The sequence below is a fragment of the Fundulus heteroclitus genome, chromosome 19 (assembly GCF_011125445.2).
Source record: "Fundulus heteroclitus isolate FHET01 chromosome 19, MU-UCD_Fhet_4.1, whole genome shotgun sequence".
Classification (NCBI taxonomy): domain Eukaryota; kingdom Metazoa; phylum Chordata; class Actinopteri; order Cyprinodontiformes; family Fundulidae; genus Fundulus; species Fundulus heteroclitus.
In genome coordinates, this window is record NC_046379.1 from 25,580,447 (window position 1) to 25,593,161 (window position 12,715).

Here is a 12,715-nt window from a genome sequence, read left to right on the forward strand (position 1 = left end):
GCAACGGGAAACCCCCTCCAAATCAGACCACCACCTGCATGAAGGACGCCCAGAGGTGCTGCCAGGTTGCAGGCGAGGACGGCGGGCTTGGCATGATCACTCCTACCACTGAAATCTGGCTCTAAATGCTTTTTTTTTACCTGAAGGGGACAGGTATGTTTAGCATTTTCATTTTGTCTATGAAGACCAAATGTGAAAACCAGAAACCTTCAAAATCTGGAAGTCAATGCAGTATTTAAAGAAACCCAAACCTTCATGAATTTAGACTGAATAAAGACATATGGTTTACAAACAGGTCTTCTCAACACTTCTTAAATAGATTATTTTATATATTTCCCCATTGCTCTGATCATTAATCTATCATAATTGTCGTCATCACATAACACCACAGCACTGAGTAGTGCAAATGGGTTCATTTTCTTAAACATGTGATCGACCTGGTCATAGACGGGTTTCTTTGAACTGAAAGCAGAGTGCTAGTGCTGCTACGCTTCTCTCAGCTCTGTGAGGAATGTGGCACTGTCACAAAACCCCGACGACAAGCGGTGACAGCCCGACTTTGTCTGCGTCCGTTTTCACTCGCCATTCAATGTTTTACATCTATGGCAAGGTTTCCCTTTAAAAACTTTTAACAGCACTCAGAATGCTCTGCGATCACGTCAATGGAAGCAGGCTCCTGGTTTAAAGTTAGCGTTGAAAATAAAACATGCCTGTGTTGGAGCCCATGTGATTATTTTAGCTGAATTTCATATAATAGAGCTGGAAGTTTGGACACACTTTCCACTTCCAATCCCTGGCAAAAGTATGCACACCTCCTCTCTTCTGCATTTTGTGACATTACAACCACAAACGTCACATTTTATTCCCACTTTATGACGGACTAACACAAATTAGAAAAAACAAATAACACTTTCTATTTGTATAGCGCTTTTCTTAAAACTCAGACACTTTACATGAATCAAGTAAAATTGGAAAAAGGACAATTAAGTACATAAAACAATGTGAAAGAAAAAAAAAAACACTTTGATACTGGACAGCAAGAGATCAATCATACATTAAAAGCTATTCTAAGAAAGTGGGTTTTGAGATATGATTTGAATGTGGATAGGTCTGTACAGTCACAGATGTGTTTGGGAAGAGAGTTGCAGAGGGTGGCAGCAGCTGTGGAGAAGGCTCCATCACCCCAGGACCAAAGCTCTGAAAACTGCAGCATGCAAACCACTACATAAAATTTAGTGCACTTTAATCGGTTTACGCCGGCAGTTCTGTGAAGGTCTCAGGAGTTTGTTAGAGAACATTGGTGAACAAGCATCACTGGGACCAAGGAACGCAGCAGACAGGTCTGGGAGGAAGTGCAGAAATTTAAAACGAGGATAGGTTTGAACATCTCCCGGGGAAGCACAGTTTAATTCAGTTTGAACTTTTATCTGAAAATGAAAGGAGTCTGACACACACACACAAACAGAACAAAAAACCTTGATCAGAGTAAAATCACTGCTCTGAGAATTAGCAGAGAGGACCACGCTGATCCAGGAGGAGCAGCAGGTAGGAGAATCTGTACAGTTCTTGATGTAACTGTCCTTGGTTTGTTTTCTGGCTGCAGTCCATTTACAGCATGGCTTCTCTCTCTGCCCACTTTTCCTGCTAACTGTGAAATAAAACGACTTGTGCCATAAAATCTGAAACAAAAACCTACCATTTGCAGAAGAGGGTCAAGAAGAAAACTCTTGAAAGCCACAAGAAGCCCCATTTACAGTTTGCTACAAGCCACTGAATAGGGTACCAGTAAACTTGTGCTAGTCAAGTTGTACTACTCAAATGAGACCAAAATGCAACGTTTTGATCTAAATGAAAAAGGTATACCTGGAGGAGGGAAATACTGCAACTAGCACTGAACACACCATCCCCACAGTCAGACATGGCGGTGGCAGTATCATACTTAAATTAAGAACCGGTTCTAAAAAAGGTTTTAGAAGCTTCCACTTCACAACTATGCACAGCTCTGGGTGCATCGATCTCATTCAACACATTTTAGTTTTTTTGTAGTAGTTTGTTTGTAGTTAGTCAAAAAACGAAAAACGATACATGCTGCTCTTTCTGGTTATCCTGTAAATTAATGTAACACAAACTAAGTGCCAAACGTTAATAAAAACAGAGTTACTGCTTTCTCTGATGTTGCCATTCAGTATGGCTCTGTGCTCATAGTTAAAATTAAGCCACGCTGACCCCTAGTGGCGAAGGTAAGGAGCTACAACTGGACAATTCATCATAGTAGTGGCCCTGTGCTGAAGCAAGCCTTGTGCCAAGATTTTGCAAATCCATTTTATAGGATTAAACTATTATATGCCCCCTGAAGAACCAATTCCATATTAAAATCAGCTTTTTCTTCTTCCGCTTATCCGGGATCTGGTCGCCAGAGTAGCAGCCTGCGTAGGGAGGCCCAGACGTCCCTTTTCCCAGCCACTTGGGCCAGTTCCTCCGAGGGAACCCCAAGGAGTTCCCAGGCCAGACAAGAAACATAGTCCCTCTGGTGGGACGTGCCCAGAACACCTCACCAGGGAGGCGTCCAGGAGGCATCCTGACCAGATGGCTCTTCTCGATGTGGAGGAGCAGTAGCTCTACTCTGAGTCCCCCCCGGATGACTGAGCTCCTCACCCTATCTCTAAGGGAAAAAATTAATTTCGGCCGCTTGTATCCGCGATCTTGTTCATTCGGTCATGACCCAAAGCTGATGGCCATAAATTAGGGTAGGAACGTAGATCGACCGGTAAATCGAGAGCTTCGCCATTTGACTCAGCTCTCTCTTCACCACAACAGACCGGTACAGCACCAATCCGCCTATCGACCACTCGCTCCATTTTTTCCCCTCGTTCGTGAACAAGACCCTGAGAAACTTAAACTCCTCTGACCCGGAGAAGATGTCATTGGTAAATAAATAGGGAGGGGATTGCACCAAAATTAGATGGCTTCTTCCACTGATCACATTCCTAACCTCCCTTTAATTTTCAAGTCCCGCTGACAGACAAAAACAACCTTTGGTTTGACTTCAACTTGTCAGGTAAGCAAATATTTAACACGGATGGAAATGATCTGAGATCATCTCTTATCATTTTAGCAACAGTACAACGCCCAATCAGGGCCACTTTGTCCCCGGATATCACGGTACTGTACATCCTTTTAAGGTCATTCAGTAGAGCCATGTGTCTATCATCAAGGTTTATCAACAAGTAGATGCAATGTACAAGTGTGAGGAATGCTTTTTATTCATGGTTCATCAGTGATTAAGACGTAAATGCAGCTCAGATTAGAAACAAAATTAATTACAGCAAAAGACGGCATAATTACAGCTTCTTTGCGATCTTATCTAAGCGTGACGCTAAAAATAGTCTCATTGTGCTTCACAAAATCCATTCAATTCTACACTTTCAGCGCTTTATCTCCTAAAACCTTCTGATTCAGACATGCGCGGCGTGCCAACATCAAACGCCCTCCAAATGCTTCGGCATTACGTCCCTGCATCTAACGGGTGATCCTGTAGACCTCGTCGCCGACGTGCAGGACGCCCGTCTTCTTCACGGTGTGCAGCTGACCGAACAGCGGAGCCGTTTTGTAGAGGTGTCTCTCCGACGGTTTGCACAGTCGATAGCTGCGGAGAGAAATTCTCATCAGGCGACGCCGCACTGCGGAAAAAAAGGCCGCGGGCGAGGCTCGGCATCAGACTGTTAAAATAGCTTTTTGTCATAAACGACTTACTGAACTCACTAGTGATTCTGCATTTGTTGCCAGGAGTTTAAACTGAAGCAGAGGAATTAAAAAAGGAGGGCCAATGAATAAAACAGCAGCCTCATCATATTTTCATATTCCAAGTTATGTGGTTAAGAAATCAGTGGAAAACTGAAGGGCAGCCTGATGCAAAAGTGAAGAGGTTTAATAATTAGTTAATATTGTTTTTGCATGAAAGAGTGTGATGTTTATTGTTCAGATTTAAATCTGCCATTTTGGGGGGCTCAGGTCCAGCAGGCGTGTCTTGCAAAAGTTTTTTTTTTTTTTACTTTTTGATATTTGAACCTGAAGTTATTTTGTGTGATAGACCGACATAAAGCAGTTCATATTAGTGAAAGTGAAGGAAAATTAGGCTTATTCCATATTATCTGAAGTGTTCTTGAAATAAAAAAATAAAAAAAATGGCATTAAGTTTTACTGGAAACTTTAATGAATATTATGGCAGGAATTATGACTAAAATCTGAGTTTATATCCTACCCTCTAACATAAGGCGAGTGGGATTATATCCTACGCTGCCACCAACAACAAGCTGTCAAGTGTTTAATCTTTACTCCATAATCCAATTACAAAACGCATCATTAACTCTCCCTACAGTCGCGGCGTTACCTTTTCAGGGTTTCCAGCGGCTCTTTCCTGCTCATCACACCCGTGTCTGGGTCAACTGTGGTCATAACGCACCTGGCAACGACAGAGAGAGAGATCACAGCTGAGTTCGCCTCCGTTCTCGCTTAAACCCCGCTGCGCCTCTGTTACCCGGGAATCGTTCGTGTCCAGCAGCTGTTTGTGAATGAGGCGGCTCTGTGCGAAGCGTCCGACCGCGTTACCTTCCACATGAGAGTATACGCCGCAGCCTCACGCTGCCAATCTGGAGCTCTTCCCAAGAATCCTGGGAAAAAAAAAAAGAAGAGGCAAAACAGTTGGAGATAAATTTAGTCCATGCTGTTCGCATTGAAAAGGGCGAGCTATTAGTCAGAAACAAACAGCCGAGTGACAATTTTCAGGCAGCAGGAAAAAAAAAAAAATAGATGCTCGTAGGTCAGAGACATTAAAGCTGTTTTTAGAGGCGTTTTGTGGTTTTAGCCGTGACTTTTTTTTCATTTCTTTCTTTAGTGTAATCAGAAATAAGAGTGAGCAACAAACCTCATCGAATGGTTCACAGTCACCTATCACAATGTTGGGGCGGAATCGCTCGGTGGTGACCTCCTGGTCCAGTTTGCTGTTGAGATCCTTCACAGATGCCTCAGAAAGCAGCATCACCGGTCCATAATCTGGGTACGCCACCTGCTGGACACAGGTTTCAAACGCCACATAGTGATTACTTTTTTTTTTTTTTTTGGTAATTTCAGCAGGTAGATGAGCACACTTAATATCTGGGAAGTTAAAAAAAAAGCATCTGGATGTGATCGCTACCTCATACTGAGGGAACAGGGGCTCACTCTCAGCGGGCCTCCTTGGCTTCATGTGAGGCTCATAATGCACCAGACGAAACGCTTTCTCGCCCCCGAGGAAACTGGTGAGCCATTGAGAAGCTTTGTCGCCGCAGTCCCTGCCCTGGATGTCCTTGCTAAACACTCTGCAAAGCAAGAAAGGCTTTTAATATCAACGCGTCAGACACGTGAATGAGGATAACAATGCATATCGCTGTGAAAGGGACCAAAGCGTGAAACCTGCCTCAATGCAAATTGAGCTTTACTAAGTAAAAAGAGGCAAAAAAATTATTTAAATCATCTCCTAGGAATAACAGTAAAGGGACTAAAATAAATTAAGTTGCTGGGTACTTGAAATTATTCAAGAGAAACACTGGCTCCATCGCCTCATATGATAAGATAAGATAAGATAGGCTTTATTGATCTCACAATGGAGAAATTCACTTATGTGAGGATTTGTTTATTGTTTATTCCTCAAACTCATATGTCCTGCTAAATGCGTTGGCTCTTTGGACTGTTGGACAGTAGATGTGTGAAGTGGCTGATATAAACGCTAAAAACATTGATCAGTAATTTTGGGCTTTTAATGATGCCTTTCAACCATTGATTTTCCAAGGGCAATGGTAATGGAACAACTACTGTAACTTCACTGGTTTTAAGAAAAAAACAAACAGATAATTAGATGCAATAGTTTGAATTTATTGTGAATTTCCTCAACATAGGGTTAAAATTGTACATAAATGTTTAATTATGTAAACACCCCCCAGTTAATATTTGGCAGACTCATTCTACCATATATTACTTGTGCATCAATGTTTGCTCACTCCTCTCATTAGCACTGGTCCAGGTCATTTCATTTAGTCGCTTTTCCTGCCACAGACCAGTAGTTTTCATCAACGAAGGGGGCGCTGGGGTTGACACTTGGATAAGAAAATTCAAATGAAGATTTTCTTCAAGTAACAAAAGTAAATCTCCGTCTTTTTAAATGTCGGAAGTTGGGACCACTCCATACAGTTAATGTTAGCCTGCTTTATTCGTTTTAAATCAGAAGCAGCTTTTTTGGTCACAACTGCGTACACAATCAAGGAATTTGACTTTAGTTGCAGCACTTGCAGCCCACAGAGACATTAGGTATGTAACCCAGTTTAGATGCGTGTTTGGAATCAATGTCCTGTTGAAACACCCATATGTATTAAATGTGTTAATCTGAGGTGAAACTAAAGAATTTGTAGTTAGTCCTCCTAACCTTATTCCATTCACTTTGTTTGATATACCACTATAATGGCAGTAAAACAGACCCTCAGCCTTTTACAGAGGGTCTGTGCTTAACAATTGGCTATTTTGTTGGAAACCTTGATTTATTTTTTCATAATTTCCAAACAGCTCAATCTAGGTATCACTTAATGGTAACAAAAATGGAAAATCATATTTGGTCCTGGGTTGATCATGCTTCAGCATGCTATTGGATCTTCTTATCAGAGGTTACAGTTTGTATCTGATGACGAAACCTAGACAAACATGGGAGTAAGCCCCGGAGTGTAAGAACACGTAAAACTGTTTTTGAATTGGTAAAGCAGGAAAGGATTAAGTGTCTGGAATGACCCAGACATCAAGCCTGTTGACCGTACTTAAAATGGCAGGAAATCAAACAATTTAAATGAGCTTCACTATTTCTGATAAGAAGAGTGGTCCAATATTGACTAAGAATTTTGCCAGGACTTGCAACTTGCTAAACACTAATATCTGGCCTTTATACAGATATTAGTGTTTTTGTTATATGTATTTGAGCACATATGTATGAAAAAGAAGAAAAAAAAATCTCAAAAAGTTTAAATTTGTTCACCTAACTGTTGCTTTTGAAATGTACTAAAGCTGTTTTGTCATCATCATTCCACCCTGAAAAAAATAAGCGCTCAAATGCATCATACGACATTTATGCCAGTGATGAGTGGATGTAAACTTCTAATGGTAGAATTTATTTTAGTAGGATAAAAAAAAGAAATTCCCAAATATAATCCATCCATCTATTTCCCAACACGCTTATCCCTTTTGGGGTCACGAGGGGTTGCTGGTGTCTATCTCCAGCGTTCACTGGGCGAGAGGCGGGGTTCACCCTGGACAGGTCGCCAGTCTGTCGCAGCCCAAATATAATCCAATAAATTAATAAATGTTGGTAAAATAAGCTCCAAAATTCCAGTGTTTAAACATTTGAAGTTAAAACCACATAGACGTGAAACCTGCAGTTGGGGACGGGGTTGTCCGGCTGCTTAACTGGGAACTTCAGCTCCTCCATGTCTGGTCCGTTCAAGCGAGCATAGCCCCCCTCGCAGGAAAGAGACACCAGGACCAGACGGGGCTCCTGTCTGGCCGTCACCATGCTGCCTTCCTCTGTCACCACCAGCCAGTGTCTGCAAACACAAACACACAGGGGCACCTTTCAGATGCACAGACCTCTCAACTTTTATCAAAAGTTAGGAGTGAGATTATGCTAATTTGGGGGCGGGTCTTGTTTGGGGGGCGGGGCTAACCGGACCCTGGAAGAGCCGGTGGAGTCAACTCCATCTCATTTTTATCCCACCAGACAATGAAGTAGACATGTATTACTTGTGTTAAAAAGAGAAAGAGACATATTAATACTTTATTGTTCAGTTAATGGATTAAAACATAAATAATACACAATTGTTCAAATAATACTGAATAAAATTAAGTAGATTTTAATTATTGACCGAATTATTATACTGTTACACATTCATCTATGGGTTGTTTATCATTGTGAATCTATAACCTGATTGGTGAATCAGGCTGAGTTTCATCAAGCCTTTATGGTCCCCTCAGCAGCAACACTGAAGCACACAGAGGTTCCCGCTGCGTCTTTACGCACGATCCAGCTGCTAATATCTCCCTCCTTTCAGCTCAATGCATTTCTAGACTGTTACAGTTTATAACATTCTCATCACCTTTCACAGCGACAGGTTTCTCAGTCAGTCGCCGCGCTGACCAGACAAATTTCTATTGCTCTCGTCAGTGCGCTCTGGGCGCACTGACGCCCAGAAAGCACCTGCTCCGAGGGGAAGGAGGGGGGAGAGGAGCAAGCGCGGAGGCACAGAAATACGGTGCATGTAGTTACAAAATGCAGAATTAATAAAAACGAAACTTATAAACTGACCAAGTGGCGTTTTAAACTGCATCTGGTTAGCAGAACTGTTTTTATGATCAGCGTGCAGCCATGACTGGTTCTGAATGGACCGGTCATCTTGCAGAAGCTCTCCCTCCGCCCCCTCCCCTCCTGTGTACGCGGTACAGGACCTTACCGGCTCACTTTCACCACTGTTAAGACTAAAATTATTCATAACTCTGATCACTCTTCCTGCTGCTCTGTTAACACGAACTGCAGCAGGAATTACTGATGGCCACAAGTTGTGAAAGAAGCCGAAACATCTCAGCAGAAGGCGGAGTTTTGTCGTCCGCAGCCCAGATGGGCTTTGTGATTTTTATGTGTGAAAAATGCCATGTTTGCGTGTGAAATGTCTTGTGTTGCGTGTGAGCGTGTGAAGTTAGTGAAATGCGTGTGTCACACGGTCAATGCGTGAGAGTTGAGAGCTATGCAGATGCATCATTCATTGACACCCAGACCAGTTCAATCCTTGAACTCTGAACTCTTGCAGACTACACCGGGACAAAAAGCCAATGAGGTGGGACCGATGACATAACGGTCTGTCCTGGATACTGCTGTCAACGCGTGCGTTTTTCTCGCTCTCAAACTGGAAGTTAATCTGGAGACACCTGCCACACTTTTCAGATTTTAATTTCTGAAAACGTTTTGTAAACATCTATCCTAATCAATCCCTTTCACAGCATTGCGCAATTTTGTCTCAGGTCGCATTAAATCCCGCTAAGACACACAAAGGTTGCAATGTGCAGATCAATTAGTAAGCCGAAGCTTATGACAAACAATGCTCTCAATTCTTAGACCTGCATTTGAGTTAGGCGATAGCCCAACATGTTTATTAAAATAAAAAATGCATTAAATGTTTGTTTTTTGGGATTTTTTATGGTTTTAGGTCTTCCAGAAAGCTGAAAATATTTCAAAAAGTTTACTTTCTAGCCTGTATTTGCGGGTAAATAGGGTAAACTGGTGCATTTTCCACTTCCCTCCCTTCTCAGGCCCCAGTTTGCAGAGTGCAAACCTCTGACCTGCTCCAGGTTTGTCAAACTTTGGAACATCACAGGGACTTTACGGCACTTTTCTCTCATGATATTGCCTGCTGTTGGTGTTTTGCATGTTTCATGCACCACTCGGATCCCTATCGTCCCGAGTTCTATGCGTAAAGCCGCGACAGCTGATCTGGCCACGGTTGACAGATAGAGCGCGCCTGGTGCGCAACACTCACCGATCCTCCAGCTCCCCAGCCTTCAGCCCCATTTTCTGGCATTCTGCAGCGCTCACAGGCACCGCTTTGCCCGACTTGAGAGGGTGAATGAGGAGCTGCGACACTACGCCCACGCGAACGGCTTTTTCTGGCTTTCGCAAGTATTTATATCCGAGTCCAAATCCCAGAAGTGCAGCTCCGGCTGCGCCGACCAGAAGAGCCGCTTTCTTATTCTGGGCCAACGCGTTCGCAGCCAGCTCTTTCAGATCCATTTTGGAGCCTCGCACACTTTCTTGGACGTTGAACTTTTTATTAAAGAGACAGCGGCGTCTGTGTGTGACGTTCGCTGACACTCCCAGAGCGTGGTTAATTAGGCTTTCTCTCCCTGTTTGAGTCTGATAAAGGACCTGCTAGGACAATTTGACTTTCTCAGTCACGCTTCTGGCAGCATTGTTAAAAGCTAGTGTAACACACACACACACACACACACACACACACACACACACACACACACACACACACACACACACACACACGAGAGATTTTTTTTTTAAGTTAAGGTCAGGTAAAAGTGAATGTGAGGTCTAAGGAAATATGGCACGTTTTGATTTAAAGTAATTTTTTTCCCCTACCCTCTTTTCTTTCGCAATCTGGTGAAACAATTTGCCGTACCATGTTTCCTAAATAGTAGGGTTCAGCTGTGTGTACTTTAATCTGAGCATAATTCCAGCTGTGCTGTGAAGGCCTCAGAGGTTTCTAAAGAGAGCATCAGTGATCAGCATCATCTACGGCTGGGGTCACCAACCTTTTTGAAACTGACAGCTAATTCATCACTACTGTGTCATGTGAAGTACTTCCTGTACTGACCTTTGAGCTACAAGAGCCCAAGCTCACCTTAACTTTCCGTGCATATAAATGTGTTTTTAATGTTTTTGTCACTTTTTAAATCTATGTAAATACGAGCATAATTAAAAAGTTAAAGCAACTGAATAAAATAGCTTTTTAAATGCGGCTCACCGGACGGTTGTGCCATTTTTCTGGTCCTTGGGGGATAGCTGGTGCCCGCGGGCACCATGTTGGTACTCTATGGAGTATGGCTCCTGCATCCTGAAGACCACAGAATAGTTAGTTCAGGGAGGTTTTGTGGAGGTTTAAAGAAGGATTAGGTCATAAAACAATATCCCAAGCAAGCAGCTTGTCAGAGGGACACCAAGACCAACGCAAACTGATCAAGACAACGTCCATAGGGTTTATTTGAACGCTGGTGGAAATTAAGAATTAGATTAATTTATTTATTTTTTGCTAAATTATTAATGTTACAGATCTAAGGTTGTGATAATGGTAGAGCTATTGTTTATTTGTTTATGTACTGGTTTTGCTTAGACCCTCCTCCTTGTCAGTCCGCCTCCTGCTGAGATTAACAAGTACACACACACCACTTAACGTTCATACTTGAATCTTTTTGTAAGTCAACTCGGAGAATATTTCTGCTATTTTTTTTTTAAGCAAAGATAACACAACTTTTTGAAACCAGAAAAATCTCCGCGAGTGCTTTTTGTTTTGAGTGAGTCGAAAAAACCTCCTCCTAACACTACTCTGGCAATTTTAGATTTTTTGGAAATTATTTTGATGCAAGTGTAGCCGTAACAAACGCTGTTTTGTTTCAGTGAGAAACCAATGGTGTTACAGTGGGAAACTTGTACTGATACATATAAAAAAAAAAACATAACCTGAGCACACATTAGTGTTTTTGAGACAAGAGATATTTTAAGATGGTAGAAACCCCATTTGATTGCGTCTTCTCTCTGATTGTGAAGACACTGAAGAAATTATTCAGTGCGAGTCAGACAACAGGCGCTAAAAACCTCTTAGCAGAACCTTACTTCAAAAGTCCTGAACTGTCCCTTTAATGAACGATCCAAACTTTGGACCCACTCTGAGATTTTTATCCCTCTTTTTTTAACTCATTGCCAAGTGATGTAATGCCAGTGCTGACCTTCTCGTTGGACCTATTTTTGTCTTTGACATAGATACTCAGGTCTGTGGCCAAAGTAGAAAACAGCAGATGCTGTAGCTATAGGGGGTCAATACAGGGATTTGTCCAGTCGATACTCCTTCTGTTGCCTCTCCGTGGCCCACGTCTAATAGCTCCAGGCAGATACACAGACCCGGGACCAGGCCTCACAGTCTGCTAGGAGGTTGGAGTGGCAAGCAAATTTTGACAATGACAAACATAATAATCACCCTCAGCCTCTGACAATATTATGGGATAATTCTTCTCTCATGGCTCACTAGTCTTGGTATACCTGCTTCGCAAGTTGAACTCTGCTTGGTAAGCATTTTTTACAAAAAACTGCTTTTCATGGAGTCATCAGTTTTACACTCCACACATTTGGGCTTTGTAGAGTTCCAACACTCTTGTCAAACAAGCCCTAAAACTAACAGCCCGATCACACCATCCTCACCACGAAGAATGGTGGCGGCGCCATCATGCTGCGGGGACGTTTTCCTTCAGCAGGACCGAGACGTACAGTGAGAGCGACAATGCTTTAGAATTAATCACATTAATGTTAGAAGTTCCCAGTCAAAGATCAGACCAACATATAGTTGAGAAATTGCAATAAGGCTTTAAAGTTCATGCTCACAGGTGGTTTCTATCCAGTTTGACTGAGCTTTAGCTTTTTTTGTATATGAGAATGTGCCAAAAAGATCAGTATTTAGATAGATGTACAAAGCAGGTGGAGACATGCACAAAAAGCAAAAGTGTTTAGAGCCTGTCTTTAAGTGACAAAATTGAAGCTACTTGAGGCATAAAACATACGCTCATATCAACATCACATCTTTGAACCATTGCACCGCTGCATCCTTGATTTCTGGACTTTTACATTAAGGATAAATATATCAAAACATTACATTAGTGAATACTGCGTACCTGAACAGAAGGGAACTGTGAAATGAGTAGATTCACGCTGAGCTCATGTTTCTCACTCCTAAGAGAAGTGCAACATTAAGTAAAGGTGTGAATTTATTTTTTTTTGCTAGTCATTTATTTATATTGCTGGCTATTTTTATTTCTCGGTAAGGTTTGAAAACCCACTGCACTGATTGGTCTTACCATTTGAGTAAAACAAAAA

At 42.2% G+C, this 12,715-nt stretch overlaps 1 protein-coding gene across 3 annotated transcripts; it reads right to left on the reverse strand.

Moving 5' to 3' along the window:
• Window positions 1–3,239: 3,239 nt before the first annotated feature.
• Window positions 3,240–9,895, reverse strand: marc1 (mitochondrial amidoxime reducing component 1). 3 transcript variants are annotated; one of them, XM_036150902.1, is made up of 7 exons: window positions 9,603–9,895; window positions 7,449–7,619; window positions 5,195–5,357; window positions 4,925–5,065; window positions 4,609–4,670; window positions 4,391–4,462; window positions 3,240–3,646 (listed from the first exon to the last, which is right to left on the reverse strand). In XM_036150902.1, exons 1-7 carry the CDS (start codon window positions 9,851–9,853, stop codon window positions 3,520–3,522), a joined length of 987 nt encoding a protein of 328 aa, XP_036006795.1. In that variant the 5' UTR covers window positions 9,854–9,895; the 3' UTR covers window positions 3,240–3,519. The 3 variants fall into 3 exon arrangements, 2 of the variants coding, with proteins under 2 accessions (XP_036006795.1, XP_012737267.2); XM_012881813.3 differs by having other exon boundaries at window positions 4,925–5,068; XR_004933424.1 differs by having other exon boundaries at window positions 3,630–3,646; window positions 4,538–4,670; window positions 4,925–5,068.
• Window positions 9,896–12,715: the final 2,820 nt, after the last annotated feature.